At 37.4% G+C, this 22076-nt stretch overlaps 1 protein-coding gene across 3 annotated transcripts in view; it reads right to left on the bottom strand.

Annotated features, from left to right (window-relative positions):
• The window catches only part of Dock11 (dedicator of cytokinesis 11), a 225854-nt gene that overhangs the window by 58535 nt on the left and 145243 nt on the right, over positions 1-22076 (bottom strand). For 2 of the 3 annotated variants that reach the window (XM_012951928.2, XM_045141070.1), the window contains exons 29-36: positions 20711-20794; positions 19870-19981; positions 19332-19370; positions 17648-17826; positions 11750-11866; positions 9872-9947; positions 8738-8847; positions 5620-5731 (exon numbers count right to left, since the gene is read on the bottom strand). In XM_012951928.2, coding sequence (XP_012807382.1) covers positions 5620-5731; positions 8738-8847; positions 9872-9947; positions 11750-11866; positions 17648-17826; positions 19332-19370; positions 19870-19981; positions 20711-20794 — 829 coding nt within the window. The remainder of the gene's footprint in view (positions 1-5619; positions 5732-8737; positions 8848-9871; positions 9948-11749; positions 11867-17647; positions 17827-19331; positions 19371-19869; positions 19982-20710; positions 20795-22076) is intronic. The other variant, XM_004671477.3, reaches the window with a different exon arrangement.

Genomic DNA, 22076 nt, shown 5'->3' with positions numbered 1-22076 from the left:
TTCCATACCAATGAAATATGATGCAGTCAAGCAAGAGTGCTAGCCAAGACAGGGGTGGTGGAGGTCAATCACCAGAAAAAGAAATGTCACAGATTAGTGTATGTGATATGCTGCCTGGTAATTTTAAAAAGATACAGCTAACACTAAAAGAACTTCAAGATAAAGAGCTTCATCGCTTACAGACAAAATTGACCTATATGAGGAAAGCCTGATTGACAGAAGGATGGCAGTTGGGCTCAAGAGCTAATTAACAGCATATGAAACCCAGTGCTGTTGAGTCAAAAACATGTTTCCCCAGAATCCACGTTAGCCAGATGCACGAGGGGGCGCACGCGTCTGGAGTTCGTTTGCAGTGGCTGGAAGCCCTGGCGCGCCCATTCTCTCTCTCTGCCTCTTTCTTGCTCTGTCTGTTGCTCTCAAATAAATAAATAAACAAACAAAAATTTAAAAAAAAAACATGTGACCGCTGCTTAATGAATGAATGAAGCATACAGTGATATGCTGCAACAAGAATTTAATAGTATGAAACAGAAGACTCTTAGGCAGATAGCTGTGTTCACTGTAGAAAGGAATAAATTAAAAGAAGAAAATAAGACTTTCTGCCTAGATACAGGAACGTCAGTCAAAGTGTCCTTCTTGTTTGCTTGACACTGGGTGTGGTAGTTCCTGGTACTTCAGATGTTGAAACTGAAGATTTCATTCCTGGTACTCCAAACCCTTCAGTTTTTAGAGTCAGGAACCTATTAAAATTACAGCAGTGTGTGCCCTGTCAACCCATTAAGATGCTACCTACTGAGCAGATGACACCTGGATTAAAACAAAACCTAGAGACTTGTATTCCAGTCACAACATGTTTGAAGTGTCTGAGACTTCTGTTGTGAGAATCTCCACTCCTGATAAATTTCCTATCCAAAAAGTCAAAATCTTTCATAAGTCATGTGCAGATGATCATTTTAGTAACTGTATGGGAGCCTCCAAAGAAAGATGAAGGTAAAGTGTCACAAACCTTCCCGAAGCCACAAAACAGCACTCAAAAATGCAAAAAGAAAACATCATCTCTTGGAACCCTTCCAATAATTCCTCTGAAAACACACCTGAGATACTAGTATTTGAAACTTCAGAGAACGGTGGGCCTACTGAGCGTTACAAGAAACTTGTATCTTTGAGAAAGAAGAAGAAAGCATGCAGTTAAAAAGTGTTTCCTTCAGATTATACTTCAAAATATACTTGGAGAAGAGGATCTGCAGGTGGTGGCTCTAGGTACAAAACTGGCTGTCAGTGAAACTTGATACTACTTTGTGGCTTCCAAAGGAAAAATAACCTTGAAGAATACTAGTGAATCTACATGTACAGAATATGGTGGGATAAGCCTAAATATGACTAAGAGTGTCCTTTGGGGGTCTACAACAGGAAGGAAAAACAAACACAATAAAAATAGCAACAGCTTCCCTTCATGTTTTTCATTCAGGAAAATGTTTTTCCTCCCATAGGACTATCACTTTCTGTCCATTCAGACTACGTGACTGCTAATGCTGATCAGCTCTTTTAGGATATAATAAAGCAGTAAATAATGAATCAAAGATTCTTAAATAGTTGCTGTTAATAAAAAATAGTTACAAATAGAATGACATTACTCTGAATCCTACTCCTAAAAAAGTTATACAAGTAGACCAGCTTTTTATTATTCTAAGGTTACCTACTATTTATGACAAGATTTAAAAACCCAAGCAAGCCTGAAGGGTGTAGACTTGTAAGGACTCAATATTCAAGTGTACATAGAATAACAAAAATAGGCTCATGGACAAGACAAAGTCATTAGAATGAATTTGTTGAGACGGATCCAGAAGCAGACATTTTTCAGAATAAAATGAACATGAATTTCCAACATAAGTGTTACTTCATATCAAAGATAAAGTTGAGTTTTGCTACAGATTATACTAGCTATTAAATTAATTATACTAGCTATTGAAAACAGAAGAAAGGAAAACCTAAATAACAAGGCCTATATATTTGGCAGAGATTAAGGAAGGTCAGTATTTGTAAGAGGAGATGTCACGTTCATATGAAACAAAAGTCACAGTTTTACTGGTGACATTAAAACATACAGCCAAGGGCTGGAGAGATGGCTTAGCGGTTAAGCGCTTGCCTGTGAAGCCTAATGACCCCAGTTCGAGGCTCGGTTCCCCAGGTGCCACGTTAGCCAGATGCACAAGGGGGCACACGCGTCTGGAGTTCGTTTGCAGAGGCTGGAAGCCCTGGCGTGCCCATTCTCTCTCTCTCCCTCTACCTGTCTTTCTCTCTGTGTCTGTCTCTCTCAAATAAATAAATAAAATAAAATAAAATATTAAAAAAAAACATACAGCCAAAAAAACAAACAAACAAACAAACAAACAAAAAAACCATACAGCCAGACTCCTCTGGTTAGCATAGCAGGTGGTGGTGGTGGAGTGTGTATGCGTGTGTGTGTGTGTGTGTGTGTGTGTGTGTGTGTGTGTATGCATGTGCATGTGAGTACACTAGATTAGAAGGGAACTCATTAGCAATGTATCTTCTCCAATCCTTTTTTAAGGCTGTAGTGATATCTAACTATTTTTAGTTTTTAGCTTTTACCTATATATATCCTAGGTATTTTTTGAAGAAGAAAAAATTTAAACCTCACTGCTATTCTTCATAATATAGACACAACGTATTCTGATCATAATTCCCTCCCACAACCTTGCTTTGTTCCCACTCCACTGAATCCCTTTCCACCTAGTCTCTCTCCTATTGATATAAGAAAATTAACTTATTAAAATAATTCACATATCCTAAAAATATATGTTCAAAGAGCCTAGGTTAAATGATGAAGTTCCATCTCAAAAAAAAAGCTACAGGTTTTGTGTTGTATAAATGTATTTTATGATTTATTATTTATACCTAACTAACAAATCAATGTATTACATTGTAATGGTTCTATATTACAAAAATAAAGCAGGTACTGTTTACTAAAAATAGGCTGGGGGTATAGCTCATGTACTAAGCCCTGAGTTTGATCCCTTACCCCAGAAAAAAGAGAATACTACCAGTTGGGCTCAGTAGCACTTGCCTCTAATCCCAGAATTTGGGAGCTGAGGAAAGATGGTGAACTCAAGGTCACTCTTTTCCATTTTATGACACCCTATCTTACAAAAAAATACTCCAGCTTTTTGTTGTATTTTAGAATTTATCCACATCTTGTTAATGATCTGTCTTTATTGTTTGTATAGCTACTTTTCAAATTATTTGATAGCTTTATATTTTGAACTATAAAAATATCTCACACAATGTTTACTAAAATAAATAAAAATAGGCTGGGGCTATAGCTCATCTCCTAAACTCTGGGTTAAAATCTGCAGTTTTTTTTAAAAAAAAGCTTTTAAAACTATTGGCCAGGTATTTAGCTCAACAGTGAAAACACTGCCTAAGCATGTGTAAGGAACCAAGCAGGTATCAGCTAAAACCACCCAAACCTAGCTTGGTGTTGTGGCACCCACCTGCAATTCTAGCACCTAGAAGGCTGATGCAGGAGGGTAAGCAGTGTGAGGGCAACTTGTGATACCTGGAAGATTCTGGACTTGAAACTTACTTATTTTTGTAGTGCAGGAAATTTTTTATTTTTATTTTTTTGTGGTGCTGGGATTTGAACTTACAGCCTCACAGTAAGTACATGTTCTACTTACTATTCAGTCATCCTCCAGTCCTATTTATTTGTTTATTTATTTTTATTTATTTATTTGAAAGCAAAATACAGAGCGAGAAAGAGGCAGAGAGAGAGAGACACACACACACAGAGAATGGGCACGCCAGGGCCTCCAGCCACTGCAAACGAACTCCACACACGTGTGCCCCCTTGTGCATCTGGCTAACATGAGTCCTGGGGAGTTGAGCCTCGAACCAGTGTCCTTAGGCTTCACAGGCAAGCACTTAACCGCTAAGCCATCTCTCCAGACCCTATTTTTGTTAATTGTATAAGGTACCATATACTGTTTCAGTACATGCATACATTCTGTAATGCTTAACCTAGGTGGCTTTTATGTTCTTTATTCTTCCATCCTAGTTTGAGCAAAAAATATTGAGAAATGGAAGAAGAGGATGTGAACTAAAAATAAATGTTCCATCCTAGAAGAAGATAATGTGATTTTACTTCCAGGGGACATTCAGTTTATCCTTTGGCTATATTTCATCATATCATCTAAAGAGGAACGGGAAACACTAAGAAACAATGCCACTCGACAGCAAGAAGAAAAGCAGCCTGGCACTGGCAACACCAATGATGCTGCAAAGTCCTCATCCATGGAGAACTCTTCCTGAATTGATTTTGTTTCCGAGTTTTTAAAATCGTAGGTCAAATAAAAGCTATTTGAAGTGGTTATTTTCTTCCTTCTTTTTTATAGTCATTTAATGAATTTTGTGCTTTGCCTGAAAATTGTTTTACTAAATTGCCATTATTTTATAAATTATACTCATTCTTAAGTTACTGCAAAGGTTCAAAGTTGTATGATTAATAGGACCTAGAGGTTTATTTTTTTCATATATGCATTTGTGTATGCAGAAGCACATGCATGGGCACATGTGTGGAGTCTAGAGGAAAAAGGTCAGGCAGCTTCTATCACTGTTCTGCTTGTTTCCTTAACGCTAGGTCTCTTAATGAACCTACAGCTAATGATTCTGGTGAGACCAGCTGACCAAGGAGCCCCAGGAATTATCTCTCTGTTCCCCACAGAATTTGTAATACAGAAGTGCATTGCCATGCTCAACTTTTTTTTAATTAATTATTTATTTATTTGAGAGTGACAGACACAGAGAGAAAGACAGATAGAGGGAGAAAGAGAATGGGCGCGCCAGGGCTTCCAGCCTCTGCAAACGAACTCCAGACGCGTGCGCCCCCTTGTGCATCTGGCTAACGTGGGACCTGGGGAACCAAGCCTCAAACCGGGGTCCTTAGGCTTCACAGGCAAGCGCTTAACTGCTAAGCCATCTCTCCAGCCCATGCTCAACTTTTTAAAAATTAAATTTTTATTGACAATTTTTATACATTTACAGAATGTAGTTTGAGCATAATATTCTCTCATTACTTTCTTTTGTCCCCCTTCATGCACCCCTTTCCACTGAATCTCTTCTTTCCTAGTAGTCCTGCTTCTATTTCTTTTTTCGAGGTAGGGTCTTGCTGTAGCTGGCCTAAAATTCACTCTGTATTCTCAGGGTGGCCTAAAACTCTCAGCAATACAATCTCTGCCTCCCAAGTAATGGGATTAAAGGCATGCACCACCATGCCCAGCCCTCTTCTATCTTGATGTTTTCCCCCCTTCCGTCATCCATGATGTTATGTTGATGATCCCAATATTGTGCAGGTCTTGTCATGCCCAGCTTTTCATGTAAGTGGTGGGGATCAAACTCAGGCAGTTTCAGCTTCTCACAACTGGATGGCAAGTGCTCTTATCCACTGAGCTATTTCTCTAGCCTCTTAAGGTTCATTTTAAGGAACATCTTAAAATCAATGTCTTTTAAGATTCATTTCTAATATGCATATAGTATACTTACAGGTCTTATCCTATGAGGGGGTGTCTAGTAGATTTTATGCTGAATATGCTATACTCTTACCTTCGGAAATCATTTTAACTATATATAAGTAGCACATCAAGAGGTTTCGGATTTCATACTGATCCAGACGGTTATACTGGGACACACTATTCCTTGCAGAGCTTTGACGGGTCTGTAAAATAAGGATACGACACTTAAATAATATGATAATTTTTCACAGCCTTAATATATTTTATACTTATAAAATTCTAAACAAATATACCACATATGGTAGGTAAATGGGCTGATTTAAAAAAAAAATCTATTATTTATTTGAGAGAGACAGAGAGAATAGGCATGCCACGGCCTCTAGCCACTGCAAATGAACCCCAGAAACATGTGCCACCTTATGCAACTGGCTTACATGGGTACTTGGAAATCAAACCTGGGACCTTACATTTCTCAGGCAAGCACCTTAACCACTAAGCAATCTCTCTAGACCATGGGATGAATTTTATGTTGCTTCAATACCTAGTAGTATTACTGGAAATTATTTTGGGGTCTTCATGAAGATTATAACCATGAATGATGCATATATCCCTTTTATTCCCTTATGTCTTGTATTTTAGCAGATTTTAAAATGATTACATGTAACTCAGGGATTATAACTTATATGAAGGAGGAATTTACAGTATATGAAGGCATAAACATTTTAGAGATGTAGTTAACGCTGAGGTAGAATAATCCTTGCCTAACATATGCAAGATCCTAGGTTTAATTTTCCAATACTTATTCCCCCCAAATTAGACTCTTTAATTTGAATCACTTCTTGAATTTATTAAAATCCACCTCTAATCATCACTTAGATTATCTACCTGAAAGCAGGCTCATGATTTTATAAAAATTACAATTTAAAGAAGACCTAGTAATCCTTCAAAACTAGAGCCTCTGAAAAGCAATGATGCTCCTATTATTGCCTTTATTAGCATATATTGTACATAATAGGTTTCATCATGACATTTTCATAAAAGTATATAATGTAGTCTAATCATATTGACCTTCCTATTACCTTGTCTTATCCCTCTCTCCCATTCCCATTGATCCACTTCATCTTCCCAACTACTCCCCTTTCTACTTTCATGTGCTCCTGTCATTTCTTTTTTTGGGGGGGGGCAGTCTTTTTTTAACTGAAAGAGAGGGACAGAGAGAGAATTGGCATGCCAGGGCCTCAGCTACTGAAATGGAACTCCAAATGCTTGCACCACCTAGTGGGAATGTGTGTCCCTGTGCTTGCCTCACCTTTGTGCATATGGCTTATGTGGGATCTGGAGAGTGACTGAGCATGGGTCCTTAGGCTTTGGCAGGTAAGTGCTTTAACCACTAAGCCAACCTTCCAGCCCTCTTATTATTTCTTAATAAAGAAACTAAATGGGGTACATATGTCTAAGACAGGATTTACTAAGAACTTTGACTTGGAGCACACAGACCTAGTAAGACCTGATTGCTTACTATCTTTGTAACTAATACCAAGTTATTTAATTGTTTTAACCTTTATTTGTCTTATCTATGATAGTGTCTATTGTTATAATTCTAAATTGCATGAAATAAGAACCTTTGTGACTCAATTACTATTATTTACACAAAGGCTCAAGGATGTATATTCCAATGGTTCTCAGGGGGTGCTTCCCACCAGCAGCATCAGCATCACCTGGGGACTTAGAAATACAAATTAGCAGGCCCACTCCCAGACCTTCTGCTTTCACTCTGAGGGTGAGGCCCTGCTACCAAGTTTTATCAAGTCCTCCAGGTGATTTTGATACACACTAATAATGCAATGCCACAATATAATTGAAAAGGAGCTGGAATATAAAAACCAGGGTTCAGGTGTGCCTCTTCTAAGTCAAAATCCAAGTTATCATTTGTAAACTGAGAATGGAAGTTTATTATTTTTATGGATCCACTTAGCACATGATTGTTTGATGTTACGTAACAGTATGACAAAACTTTGTTATCTTTGCTATAATGTGGTTTCACATTTCAATGTTAACTTTGAAACAACTGGAGAGAAGAGTTGAAGAAGGACTCTATGCCAGACAAATTCTGGGATCTTGAAACTAGCAACTTCGGGCCTAAACTTCTTTCTCTGAAGCAAATACCATTTTTAAAGTCTGCTCTGATAGGATTTGATTTAAATGGCACAGCACTTTAGAAATTTCATTATTTTTACAACGTTTTTTTATTTTATTTATTTTATAGAGGGAGATAGATTTGGGGCACCAGGGCCTCAGTCACTGTATTTGAACTCCAGATGCTTGTGCCACCTAGTGGGCATGTACAACCTTGCACTTGCCTCACTTTGTGCATCTAGCTAATGTGGGATCTGGAGAGTCGAACATGGTTCCTTAGGCTTTGCAGGCAAGTGCCTTAACTGCTAAACCATCTTGCCAGCCCTAGACATTTTAAATTTGAGCCATCCCTCTCTAGAATAGACTGAAGTGTGCTAGATTGAAAGAAGATAGCCAGAGGCAGAACGCTTAAAGATATTTGACTTATTCCCTAGAAACAGTAATAAGATATTCAAGGAAGCTGGGCATGGTGGTTTCACCCATTATTTTAATTACTCGCAAGGCAGTGCAAAAGGATTGCATGAGCCCACAAGTTTGGCACCAGCCTGAGTAATGTAGTATGGAGCTTCATTCAAAATAATATTGGTACAGGCAGGATTGTGAGTTCAAGTGTAGCCTGGGCCACAAAGTGAGTTTGAGGCCAGCTTGAACTGTGTAGCAAGACCTTCTCTAAAACCAGAAAATTCATACTGACTTTGACTATAAGAAAGAAAAGATATCCTACTTCAGCTGCCATGATAGAAACAGACTGCAGAAATATTCAAGAATTATAGCATGCATTTTACAGATTCAGGATAGCATATAGGAGAGCAGATAGTTTCATACTTATTTTAAGGTTATAACACTGAAATTGGCCAGGCGTGGTGGCGCACGCCTTTAATCCCAGCACTCAGGAGGCAGAGGTAGGAGGATCGCCGAGAGTTCGAGGCCACCCTGAGACTACATAGTGAATTCCAGGTCAGCCTGAGCCAGAGTGAGACCCTACCTCGAAAAACAAAACAAAAACAAAAAAACAAACAAACACTGAAATTGTCAACAGGGTTATCCTATATATAACATATATGAGTGCTTACATTTTCACTAGTGCTGCTATGATCTGAAAGTCCTGTTGCTCCTTCTGGGATGAGGGAACCTCTTGAATCTTCCCTCTTAATTCCATGTCCATTTTGAAAAGACCCATAGGCTGGATAAAAAGAAGTCAAGTTCTTGTTAGTAATAGAAGGAACCATCAAAAATATTTTAAGGGCTGGAGAGACAGCTTAGAGGTTAAGCACTGCCTGTGAAATCTAAGGACCCCAGTTCGAGGCTCGACTCCCTAGTACCCACATAAGCCATATGCACAAGGTGGCACATGCATCTGGAGTTTGTCTGCAGTAACTGGAGGCCCTGGCATGCCCATTCTCTCCCTCTCTCTCTCTCTCTCTCTCTCTCTCTCTCCCTCCCTCCCTCTTTCTCTTTCTGTCTGTCACTCTCAAATAAATAAATAAAAATAAACAAAAATATTTTAAAACTAAGGTACTACATTAATATATATAGGAATAAATGTTAGCAAAATGTGCAATTTGTATATTATGTCAAAACAAGATAAGAAACTAAGTAAAGATTAAGTGATTATTCTTTCTGAAATATTTTAAAATATTTATTAATTTGAGAGAGAGAGAGAGAAACAGAGAAAGTGAGTGAGGCCACTTGCTGCCGAGATGAACTCTAGATGCCATGTGCCACTTTGCATCTGGCTTTATGTGGCCTAGACCAACAGGCTTTGCAAGCAGGCACACTGAACCAGTGAGCTATCTCCTCAGCCCTTGTAACATTTTTTTTTTTAAATCTCAAAACATTCAACATCAAAGCATTAAACTACAAGAAATTCCTTGGAAGTCACAAAATAAAACCACATAATCCTCAAAACAGTTATATAGATAATAAGCTTGGACCCGGAAAAGGGAACTGTCTTGCCACAAATTTGTGACAGGTAAGGAAAGAAAAATTAGACTTATTCATTATCTTTTATTTTTTTCCCACCCATACCTAGGTGTTTTAAGCAAGAGTAGACAACCTACACAAATGTTCCTGCAAGGATGAGTCAGATTCTAATTAAATTTTAGTAGAGATCATGTTATGTATAGATTAATCATGAAATATTTTACAAGTACAGGGTACATTTCTAATCAATCCTACAGTATAAAATTGTTAAAGGGCTTAATTACCAGTGTCTTTGTCAGTGCTCAGACTTCCTCTACTTGTAGGTGAAGTAAAGCCACATGGAAATTCATCCCTGGATGCCTGTAACAGAATGATGCCTGTGTTATAGAAACCAATTTTTAAAGTGATATGAACTAACAGAATAAAATCATACCCCAATTTAAAACAAAGCTGACTGTGAAAGTCTAAATCAAGTACTTGGGTGACATTTTTTCTTAATTTAATTCATTGCCAACACACAGTTTTAACCAGGGTCTCCAACCAAGTGACATAACTCTAGATGACCTCAATGGCTATTATCTAACATGGTTCATTTCTTTCTTGGAATGCTGAAAGTTGCATTGTAACCAGAATCTCTAACTGAACTTGAGCTGCAGAAGAAAGAGCAGTTAAGTGGAATAGTTCCAAATATCACTGTCAAATGTTTGTGTGGTATGAATATAAGCATGAGCTACTGTGTATAAAGAAAGGACAGCTTGGCACCCAGGAAGGTGATGGAGTATCCATGAAGTTCTATCATAATCAAGTGCCACGAGCAGGCACTATCCAAGGATGCTGAAGCGTGGCTTTCCTAGCCAAGTATGGTGTTGGACACCTATAACCTTAGTGCTAAAGAGGCTGAGGCAGGAAGTTTGTTCCTGAGTTCAATGTGAGCCTGAACTACACAGTGAGACATTGACTAAGAAAAGCTCAAAAACAAAGAACAAAATAAGAGTGGATTTCTCAGGACCTAGGGGAAGCTTATAAAGGTTATTTCACAGGGCAAATTTCCAGAGTATTTTGTAAAGGACACACTTTATCCTTCCACCCAACAGTATGACACAGCTGCTCAAAGTGAAGAGGTGATCTCAGACTACTCACAATTCAAAGAGGGGCAGGAGTCAATAGTCCCATGGCACAGACATACATGAGGCATGTCATTTGTGCACTATCTTTTTTTTGAGATGGTGTTTCACCATGTAGTGTAGGCTTGCCTCAAACTTGCAATACTAGGGCCTCAGCCTTTCAGGTGTTGGGATTACGGGTGTCTACCACTACATTTGGTTTGACATCCTTATTTTTAGTAGGGTCACTGATCCACTGTAGAGTACACAGAATAAGACTGGCCAAGAAAGTAAAGAATTTGAAGTGATAAATGATCTAGTAGGGATATTTGACCTGGATAAAAATTTAGAAGTTACATGCAGAAGGGGCAACTTGGGAAGGCAGAAACCAATGTATATATCTTTCTCTAGAGTGCAAAACTAGGTCCAGTGGATAGAAACTCTTTTAGGGCTAAGATGAAAAGGAATGGTTAAATCACAATAGCAAAGATTGCCAAATGAGAGCCTAGTCACCTGCAAATTTCCTCCTAGCTCTTAAGTTACTAAGGAGAATTGAAAGAAAATACCAACAATTGAGATCAACTGAAAGGGACTCACCAGAAAGTACTAGCTAGACACTACTAAGGAAAGAGAGAAACAAAGAAATACAATTTAATCCCCAGTGTCTAATATTTTGGAAGTGCAGAATCTTTTGTTTTCTTGTCAAGTTGAACAAATATATTAAGCCATGTCAACAGCAGCAAATCTTTAGAACAAACCATTGGAATAAAGAACACATGGTATGCTTTTGGATCCTGTTATTTGAAATGTAGTCCTTGGATTAGAGGCAGTCGAAAGCTTGTTAGAAACATTAAATCTCAAGCCTTGCCCAGGGCTTAATGAATTAAAATCTGTGTACTAACTCAGTATCCACATCAAAGTTTGAGAAGCATTGCTCAACAAAATATAGTGGAAGTGAGAAATGAAGTAAACGTGAAATCTTGAGACTGCGACAAGCTAGCATATGACCTCATTTCCAAATCTGAGATAAAACTCCAGCAGAAATGCACTAATACTTACAGAATTAGGCATGGCTGCACAGGAATACAAAGTATCTCGACCTGCTAGTCGCTGTATATTTTCCAAAAGCAAGCCAACAAATGGGAGGTACAACTGTGCTATTTTGGCTTGCTGGTTCTGAAAAATAAACAACATATTTGTAGATAGTATGTACATACTACAGATGAACAGAGTCGGCCCCATATGTCAGTATTCAAAGACTAAATGTGGAGTAATATTCACAACAAACTACAGAAGTATATACTGAAGAGTCTTAAAACTAATTGCCTCAAAAGTTTGTTAGTGTTTGGACTTATTCATAATACGTAGCTATATTAAATCCTTAAAACAAAGCTACAAAAAATAAAGGTTGTTCATAATAGTAGTCCACCCAACACAACAGACGATATGAGTCCTGAGATTGCATTGCAATAGGGACTGAACTTCCTGAAAGCAGGGGCTGTGTAAGTCTTGTGCACAACTTCATTTCTGGTTCCTGGACATACAGCCCACAATGAGTACACAGTAGCTGAATGGAAGAGTAAACAGAAGTGGAAAAATATTAAAATACTGTATTGACTTAAAAAGACTTTTGCTTTGATTAAAGCTGAAATTAGCATATGTTCTTGGCATGCAATGTCAACTAGACAATATAGAAGATTGATATATTTGTAAATAAATGAAACTGGGCATTTATACTCAACTAATGTGGTTCCTCTTTATACAAATTTATCTGTTGCTGTAGTCATATATACACAATTCTCACCAGATGTGTTCACTCAAACCAGAAGAAAACTTTGGGACATTTGTTGGAGACATATTCTAGGGCTAAATATCTCATATTTTTAAATTTGCATTTATTCTTGGGGCTGAATTATTTTTCATGTTAACTGGCCATTTGCATGTCTTACTGGCCTTTCTTCTTAATATAATGATCTAGCAATAGTAGTCTTTGTCAGAAGAAGGTTCTGATTTGGAAGTCGGGGCTGCCCCAGATAATGCTGATGAGTAAATAGGTCTTAGAAGCACTAACTCTAAGCCACCATGCTTCCTAAGGCAGGAATGTTTCTATTGTACTTACTTGACAATGGCTAGGTTCTAAAACTTGGTGGTGTTAGAAAGGACGATCACTTGAAAGTATACCCTGCAAGTTCTTCCTTCTAGACACAGCTTTTCCCTTCAAAGTTGGAAAGAATGCTTATTTCTAGCCTTACAGAGTAATCCTTCCAATATTTGAAGAATTTTATTGTTGTTGTTACTGTTTTGAAACATCTTTATAGCCCAGGTTGGCCTTAAACTCACACTGATCCTATTGCCTCAGCCTCCTAAGTGCTGGAATTGCAAACGTGAGCCACCATGCCTGGCATTTACACTTTATTGTTTTATTTTATTCTTTTATTTATTTATTTTTATTTTAGAGAGACAATAGAGAGAGAGAGAATTGGCATGCCAGGGCCTCAGTCACTACAATCTAACTCCAGACATTTGTGCCACCTATTGGGCATGCCTTGCACTTGCCTCGCCTTTGTGTGTCTGGTTTAGGTGGGATCTGGAGAGTTTAACATGGGTCCTTAGGCTTTGTAGGCAAGCGTCTTAACCACTAAGCCATCTCTCCAACCCCATTCACACTTTCTTAAAAAGACTGAATGAACAGTTCCCTTTACTTTCATTACCCCATGCCTTTTACCACCATAACAACTCTTTTGGCAGTTCTCTGTATATATATGAAAAAAATTTTACCTATGCCAAAGGTGAAAAATAATTGAAGACTCTCATATATACATATAATAAAACACTATGATACAGTTTTGAAACGTGATAGACCTAGTCTTCAGGATGAATTGTTAAGTGCAAAAAATATATAATAGTGTATTATATATCATATATAAATATGTCACATAAGGTTGTGTACACACTAATGGATACATAGGAAACCAGTAACAATATCTGAGAATATGAATTAGGGCATGAGTGTAAAGAATAGGAGAGACACATTTTGATTTTTAGTTTTTACCATGTGTGTTGATTATGTTTTTTGTGTATGATACTGTTTCACTACTATAGTCCTAGCTGACCTTGAACTCACTATGTAGCCCAGACTGGTTCCAAATTTGCAGTGATCCTTCTGCCTCTAACTCAAGTGCTGGGATCATAGGTATGCATAGCACGAACTTATCTTTTTAAAAACAAAATTGGTGAATGTGAGTGTGTGTACATGTACATGCAACAATGTGCGTGTGGAGGTCAGAGGACAATTTTCAGGAGTCAGTCCTTGTCTTCCACTATCTTTGTCACAGAATCTCTCATTCTCATTGCTCACTGCTGTGTTTATCAGGCTAGCTGATCTGTGAACTTCCAGAAAATTTGTATTATAAAAAGGGGGATAGACAGAACTGGATGGATAATGGTTGAGTGCACTTCTTGCACAAGCATGAGGGGGCCTGAGACCACCTGAGTTTGAATTTCCAGAACCCTTGTAAAGCAGCTGGATGTGGCCACGAACACCTGTAACCCCAGTCATAGGAAATTAGACCCAGTAACTGCTAGAGCTTGTGGGAAAAAAGATTAAAAAAAAAAAAAAAAAAAAAACAGCAATCTCTGCCATACGTAAGAGAATCTGGCTCAAACAAAAATGGGCAGAAGAGCAATAGAGCAGGACACCCAATATTCTATTCTGGCCACTGACTAGAGATGAGATCATAGGAAAATACACGTGCATATGCAGACACACACACATGCACACATATACACACACAGAGAAAGAAAAATTATAAAAGTGGACAGCACATTAGGAATGACACCCTGGGTTGTCCTATGGTTTCCACATGCATGCACATGAATATGCACACATGCACATACACACAACTAAATCACTGAGCAAGAAGGCTATAGCCTCAAACACTTGAATAGCATGCACACACACACACACATACAGAGAGAGAGAGAGAGAGAGAGAGAGAGAGAGAGAGGCACCAGAGGACAGCCATTTATTGAGACAAAATCTCAGGGGCCTGGAGCTCACTAATCAGGCTAAGCTAGCTGGCCAGTAAATCTCTGAGTTTCACCTGTCTCTGCTACTTCACAGCTTGGATTAAGGTATGAGTCACCATGCCTGGCTTTTTTGTTTGTTTAATGTGAATGCTGGGGATTAAACTAAGGCTGTCATGTTTATTAAGCAAGTACTTTCCCCAAATGAACTCTCTCTAACCCTAGACTGGATGAATTTTATGGTATCTTTCACTTTGGATATACTATTCCAGTTAAAAGTCAAATGAACATTCACAATAAAGTAAATGACACATAATAGAGCAAACTTTATAAAGCATGGGTTTGTTATTACAAGGGGACAAAAGAAGACAAACTACAGTAAGGAATAAGTTTCAACTTAAAGCAAGAGTTGATTTACTTCCACACACAACCACATGAAGAAAAGTAGCAATACATGTAAAATTTTAAATCCTGGTAATTAAAAAACTAAGATGTCACTGGCAGGCTTTTCTAAAGGACAAATTGAAAATTGAAGGGGAAAAATAAAATCCTTCACCAAATCAGCTTTCAGAATTAATTATAATAAGTTAAACCATAATTTTATTTATGTTTGAAATAAAAAAAAGTAAATGGACATGGGCTGGAGGGATAGATTAGTGGTTAAGGCATTTGCCTGCAAAGACAAAGGACCCAGGTTCAATTCCCCAAGACCCACATTAGCCAGATGCACAAGGGGGCGCACGCATCTGGAGTTCGGTGTACCCATTCTCTCTCTCTCTCTCTCTCGTTTGCTCCCTCTAATAAATAAATATTTTTTTAAAAAGTAATTGGAGCCAGGCGTGGTGGCGCATGCCTTTAATCCCAGCACTCAGGAGGCAGAGGTAGGAGAATCACTGTGAGTTCAAGGCCACCCTGAGACTACATAGTGAATTCCAGGTCAGCCTGGTCTAGACCTACCTTGAAAAAAAAAAGTAAATGGACAGATTATTATGATGACAATATATCCTTGAATCATTTGACACAAGAGAAAGTGGGTTATTTCAAATCTAAAGTTTGTACTTTACTTTTTCTAATCCTAAATGTGATGTTAGTAAGATGCGAGCTTACATACTAAAGTAGCAGCAAACAGCAATCATAGCTATGGTCATAGATAAACAATATTAAATATATATGTAAAATGTAAGGTCTCATCCACAGCTAATAATAGTAACAAACCATAACACCATTTTTCTAAATATTTTATTTATTTAGAGAGAGGGAGAAGAGAGACAGAAAAAGGGATAATGGGAATACCAGGGCCTCTTTTCACTGCAAACGAACTCCTGATTCATGTACCACTTTGTGCATCTGGCTTTAAATGGGCACTGGGGAAATCAAGCCTAGACCAGAAAGCTTTGCAAGCGTGTGACTTTAACTACTCAGTCATCTCCTCAGCCCTAAAATCTTTTTCAGTAAGAAGAAAAGCTTCTTGTTACATCTTTTTTAAAATTAACTGTTTTTAACCTTTTGCTTCTGTATATAATGTAGTGTTGTGGTGTGTATGTAGTGTATGCATATGCTTGTACCCTGGCGAGGCTCTATACATTCCCTTACACTGGATGGAGTGGAACCATCAGTTGCCCTTCTATTGATCTTTTACCTGGTCTTGTTTTGAGCTTGAGTCTCTCTTTTTACTGTATCCAGGAAATTGTGGGGCTCTGTCTATTCTCAAGTATTTATTCCCCTGTGGGACTGGGGTTATAAGTGCACATGGCTACACCTAGCTGTTTATGAGGGATCTAGAGATTTGAACTCAGTTAGTCTCAGGCCCACTCAGGTCTTCATGCTTGTGTAGAAACACATTTAACTTCTGAGCCATCTCTTCACTCATGTTACATATTATGTATCATGACATACTTAATACATCTCATTAAAGATTTTATTATCAAAATCATATTTATTTAGGAATACATGTATTTTAGGATATATTAAGGCATATATTTGCCAGAATATGCATGCCCCAACTCTGCATATTTTATAAAAGTCCTAATTAGTTTATATAAGAAAACATGCAGGCTGGAGAGATAGCTTAGCATTTAGATGCTTGCCTGCAAAGCCAAAGGACCCAAGTTTGATTCCCCAGGACCTATGTAAGCCAGATGTACAAGGCGGTGCATGCGTCTGGAGTTCGTTTGCAGTGGCTACAGGCACTGGCATGCCCATTCTCTCTGTCTCTTTCTCCCTATCTTTCAAATAAATTAATTAACTAATTTACAAAAATAAAACATGAAGGGCTGTAAAGATAGCTTAGTGGTTAAGGAGATTGCCTGCAAAGCCTAAGCACAATGAATGATTCCCCAGTACCCATGTAAAGCCAGATGCACAAGGTGGCACATGCATCTGGAGTTCATTTGCAATGGCTAGAGGCTCTGGTGCATCCATTCTCTCTCTTTGCCTCTTTCTCTCTCTGTCTTATAAAATATTTTTAAAAACCTGAAACATTTAAATTGCCTTTGAATTCTGATTAGAGAAGCTGGGAATTTATAACACTGCCATATTATGTGTGTTCGGTATGTGCAAGGCCTTGGGTTTTATCCCAGCACTAAACTTTTTAGCAAAGAGAAGGCTTGAGAAAATGTTTCTCAACAGCTAAACAGTATTAAAAAAAAAAAAAAACTAATGATTTGAAATGAAAACAAATTTTTTTACAAAAGTACACTTTAATTAATGCTCATATTATGCTCCTTACTATAAGCTTCATTCTTGAATGAAGAATCTTAATAGAATTTCACTAATATGAGAACCTACTTAAAGTCAGATGCACAAAGTGGTGCATGCATCTGGAATAAGTTTGCAGCAAGAGGCCCTGACATCCTCATTCTCTCTTTCTTTACAAATAAATAAAAAAGAAATTTACTAATGTGATCCTAAGGACTATACAGACATCCTTACCTTGTGCTGGTATCTAGTGTCAAATGCATGTTTTATCAAAAGATTCTTTATGACAGAGATAGCTGTATATCTGATCTCATAATTGTCTTGAAGGGCAATGGAGGTTTCCCTTAGAAGCAGACCAACCAAGAAGTGATGCTTGCAATACTCATCTGATAAATTGTATTCAAGATTTGAATCTGCAGTACAATAAAATTTAGAACATTTAATACAAATATTCAAAACCTACTAGCCAATTAAAAACTATAATTATTTAATGATATATGATCATGCTAGCAAGAAGTATACTTTTTATAATTAATATGATCAATTATTTTGTAATATAGAATGAGCATGCAAGTCAACAGCATTCCTAATTAGAGATAGGTGGCAACTTTAGTGATAATTTCAGTCAGCCAGAAAGTCTTTTTCCACCTAAATTCTTTGAAAGTCTTAGTAATCTTAGAACATATAATGACATAATTCTATATTTGACATGAGGTGATTTCATTGTGACTATGAATTTATATAACTATATATCAATGCTTTATTTACTTATCCATTTATGCACATAAAGTGGGGAAAAGACAAAAAACTAGACAACTGAATCATTCTAACAGTAGTTAAGTTTTGACTGTTTCACTACATAAAGGCCTGAGTATTTGTATAAGATACAAGAATAATGTGAAAAGCTGCCTCATCTTATTTCAATTTATTATCACATAAACACACATCTTTCACTCCATAAAATCAGTACTTCAAAATATGTCTTCCATTTTTTTTACACCCTGGCCTTATAACAACTTAGAGGGGACTGTGATCAAGTTCAATTATTTCTACAGTAGATTTCAATATCTTTATTTTCTTTTCCAGACAATTCAGTTAAACTAGAAAGCTAAAGGACAAGACTTTCTTCTTTCTTTTTTCCTTTCCTTTCCTTTTGCATTTTTAGAAAAATACAATGAAATATATCCAGTTAGGATTTGTAAATGCTATAGGTAGTCCATTTTAATCCTAAATTCTCATCATCTGCCCACTCCTTCTGTTCCCTAACTTCCTTATAGCTATCAATAAACACTGGGGGAGTATGCAAACTATACATGCTCAGAATCGTATAACACAGTAGTTGAACAGTGGTGCTGTGGCCACTGGTTGTAATTCCATCTCTAAGACCATCACTAATCAGTGATGACTTTCTCCTACATGGTCATGCTCTTTTATAAATTTCAATCACTTTTTAGGCCTAAAGACAACACTGGCTGAATGAGTCGACTTATCTAGATAGATTTTGCACATGGTTATAATTTTTTTTAACTTCAGTGACTTGAATAAATCCATCTAGATGTTTTCAGCCACAACTTCAAGACTATAGGCAAGTAGCTATTAAACAGGAGGACAAAGAGAGAGGAAAGCCTGAGAGAAGTGACATACACTTAAACAACAGGCACTCTCAGCCGATCCCCAAGCTGGTCTGCAGCAGGACCTTGTTTTCTGGACATTTGAAAATTGATTCCTCTGTCAACACTCAAGCTTATTTTAAAAGTAAACAAGTACCTGCCTTTAAGATTGCTGGGTACAATAAAGGCTCACTTTGGCTAGGGAGGATTTGAAAAGCAAACAAAGCCCCCATTCATCTTAGCCATTCAACAAATCAATTGTGTTTTAAGATAGCATACTACTTTAGAGTGAACCGAGTTAAACCTACCTACTGAAGTCAAACGGTCCACCGCAAATGAAAAAAAATCTAATTAATATATGAAAAGAAAAGGGACAAATAAAAAACATAGTAACATAAGAATAGTGCTATACAACAAAGCATTCAATAAAACTAGCAATGGAGATTAAAACTGAGGCATTATATAAATTTCATAAATACACATCATTTACTTTGTCTTTATAGTGCTTTTCTGATGCTTTAGCAGAAACACATTCATTTTTTTTCATTTAGTCTTAAAATAAAATTTTATATACTATGATAGAGAGCAATTTTACTAGTTTCTGACATCTGTGTTTAGGTTGCAATCTATGTAAGACACTTGATTTTTATACATAGATTTTTATACTATGACTACCACCACTGATACTACGAAGGTAATGCAGAATAACCTTAATGAACCTAGCTTGATGGTAACAATTCTGAAGTTAACTTCAAGTTGACTGGTTTAACTCGAAAACATTATGCTATTCTAGTGCTATCAAAAAAAGAAAAGCAATTCCAAATGATGGAAAACACAAATACATACCTTGAACTCTTTGCAGTTTAGGTTTTGCAAATGCCATTGGCAAGTTCAGAGGAATGTAATGCTCATGATTGCAAATTGTTTGGAGAAATTCAAACTTGTATTCAGCCAGAACCTAAATGGTTAGAAATTATACACTAACTCTGATTATCAAAATAATACATGCCTATGAAATGTAACACTGAGCTTTAATTTCCAAACAACAGTGTTTAGTGTCCTATGCACTAAACAGAAAAGAGTTAAAACAGCAGGCCCCAGATTGGTATATTTTAGAAAGGCTTGTTGCAACACTGACATTGGCTGACATGATGTCTTTTGCGTCAAGCTGCTAGGCCCTTTGCACATACAATGTGATTTATGATCAACACCTGTTTTGCTTTTCTTTCTGCGAATCCAGCATTTTGACCAGCCCCAATAAGAACTCTAAACAGAATACTGCACACCTATGACTGTATCTCCACTGCTGGAGATAGAGCATGCTCCATGAGACCCTTCACAAGAGGGACAAAGCTTGGGTTTCCTGAATGGGGACCATCACCACAGACTCTACTACATGTCTTTTTCTTTCTTGATCCAGGTGAGTACCCTTATCATGTCACTAGTGAATCTTATTTAGGATTACAGCTACTTGTTGAGTCCTGTTACGGAATTGTTGAGTCTGTGGGTAGTCTTGGGGAGCCCTCAAATACTATCAAATATACCCTCCTTCAAGGTGTACTGATACTCAAAGCAGTGAAGTTAAAAGAGCAGTTCAAATGCATCAGAAGGGGGCATATAAGTGTAACCCTTGGTCTCATGCTCTATAATATCCAACATCCGCTATAATGATGCCCTTATAACTTACCTTAGGATCTTTAGGGCTGAATCCAGATACATAATCGTTTATCAAATTGAAAACAAATCCTCTATCCATTAGTGTCAAACAGCGCTATAGAAAACAAAACAAAATGGTTATGCAGTTTTAAAAGTCTTCCAAATATAACTTTAATGTTTTTAATTGGTGCCACATCAAGGAGATAATATTTTCATTTCTATGGATAATATTCTTTGTTAGAGTTTTGAATGACCTTAAACAACAAGAGCAAAGTAATGTATCAATGGAATTGAAACTCAAAGCCCTAAATTGATATCTGCATATATAGCATGCATGTATATACACACAAATATGTATACATGTACCAACAGACACATACCCATCCATATAGCTGTAACCTCTTCAGCCACAGTGTCTCTTTTTGGTCAATTCTCACAGCCCAAAGGGAAATATAGGATTGTCAATTAACTTGAAAGCAGATTTGCCTATATAAATAATTTTTTTCCAAAAAGGAAAATTTTCTTTGTGCCCGATGAAGTTTTGGCCTAAGTAATCATCTTTCCTGTCTGACAGACCTAAGAGTACTCATCTTTGCTTGCTGCCATTCTTCTGGTTAAGGCTCTCATGACCTGGAAGCTTAACAGCTAAAGTTAGCTTTTAACCTATCATCAGAGCTTCTGTCTCTCCATTCATCCACTGATCTCCATGTCCTAACCCACATCATATCACCTCCCAGTCCAAACCCTTGTCAATCATTCCTTACTGCCTCTGGGATAATTTCAACCTTCTTAGCTTGGCACTTAAGGAAACTCACAACTTTATCCAACTTACTTCTCTAGCTTTCTCAAGAGAGCTCGTTGGCTTATGCCATTCAGGATGCAGTGGGTGTTCCCATCTGTGGGTTTTGTTCATGCCAGGGCTAGTAATCCTATCATCACTTCTGTTTAATCCTGCTCATTATTTAAGGTTCCTATGAAATTACACCTACCAAAACCATCTTGGTCCACAGACATATGAAACTCTTTACTCAATATCAAATTTTAATTCTCATTTTTAAAATTTAGACTCTAAGTTTATACTTATTTATTTTCATGGGTAGGTTCATGTATGGGTACACCCAGGTCTCTGTTCCCGCTTTATGTGGTTGCTGGAGAACTGAACCCAGGCTGATAGGCTTTGCAAGCAAGTGCTTTTATCCACTGAGCCATCACTCCAGCCCCCTACAGTTTTCTTATGTTCTCACTGAGATCGGACAATAAGTACTGTCTCTTCCAGAGTGCCTAAAATATTTCTGTGAGATACAAAAAAAAAAAAAAAGTTAGAAAATCTTAGGCACAGTGTCACATAGCTGAGACCATATGGGCCCTTGACTCCTCATTTCCTACTTTGAATATCA

The sequence above is a fragment of the Jaculus jaculus genome, chromosome X, assembly GCF_020740685.1.
Source record: "Jaculus jaculus isolate mJacJac1 chromosome X, mJacJac1.mat.Y.cur, whole genome shotgun sequence".
Lineage (NCBI taxonomy): Eukaryota > Metazoa > Chordata > Mammalia > Rodentia > Dipodidae > Jaculus > Jaculus jaculus.
This window is presented reverse-complemented; position numbering and strand designations above follow the sequence as displayed.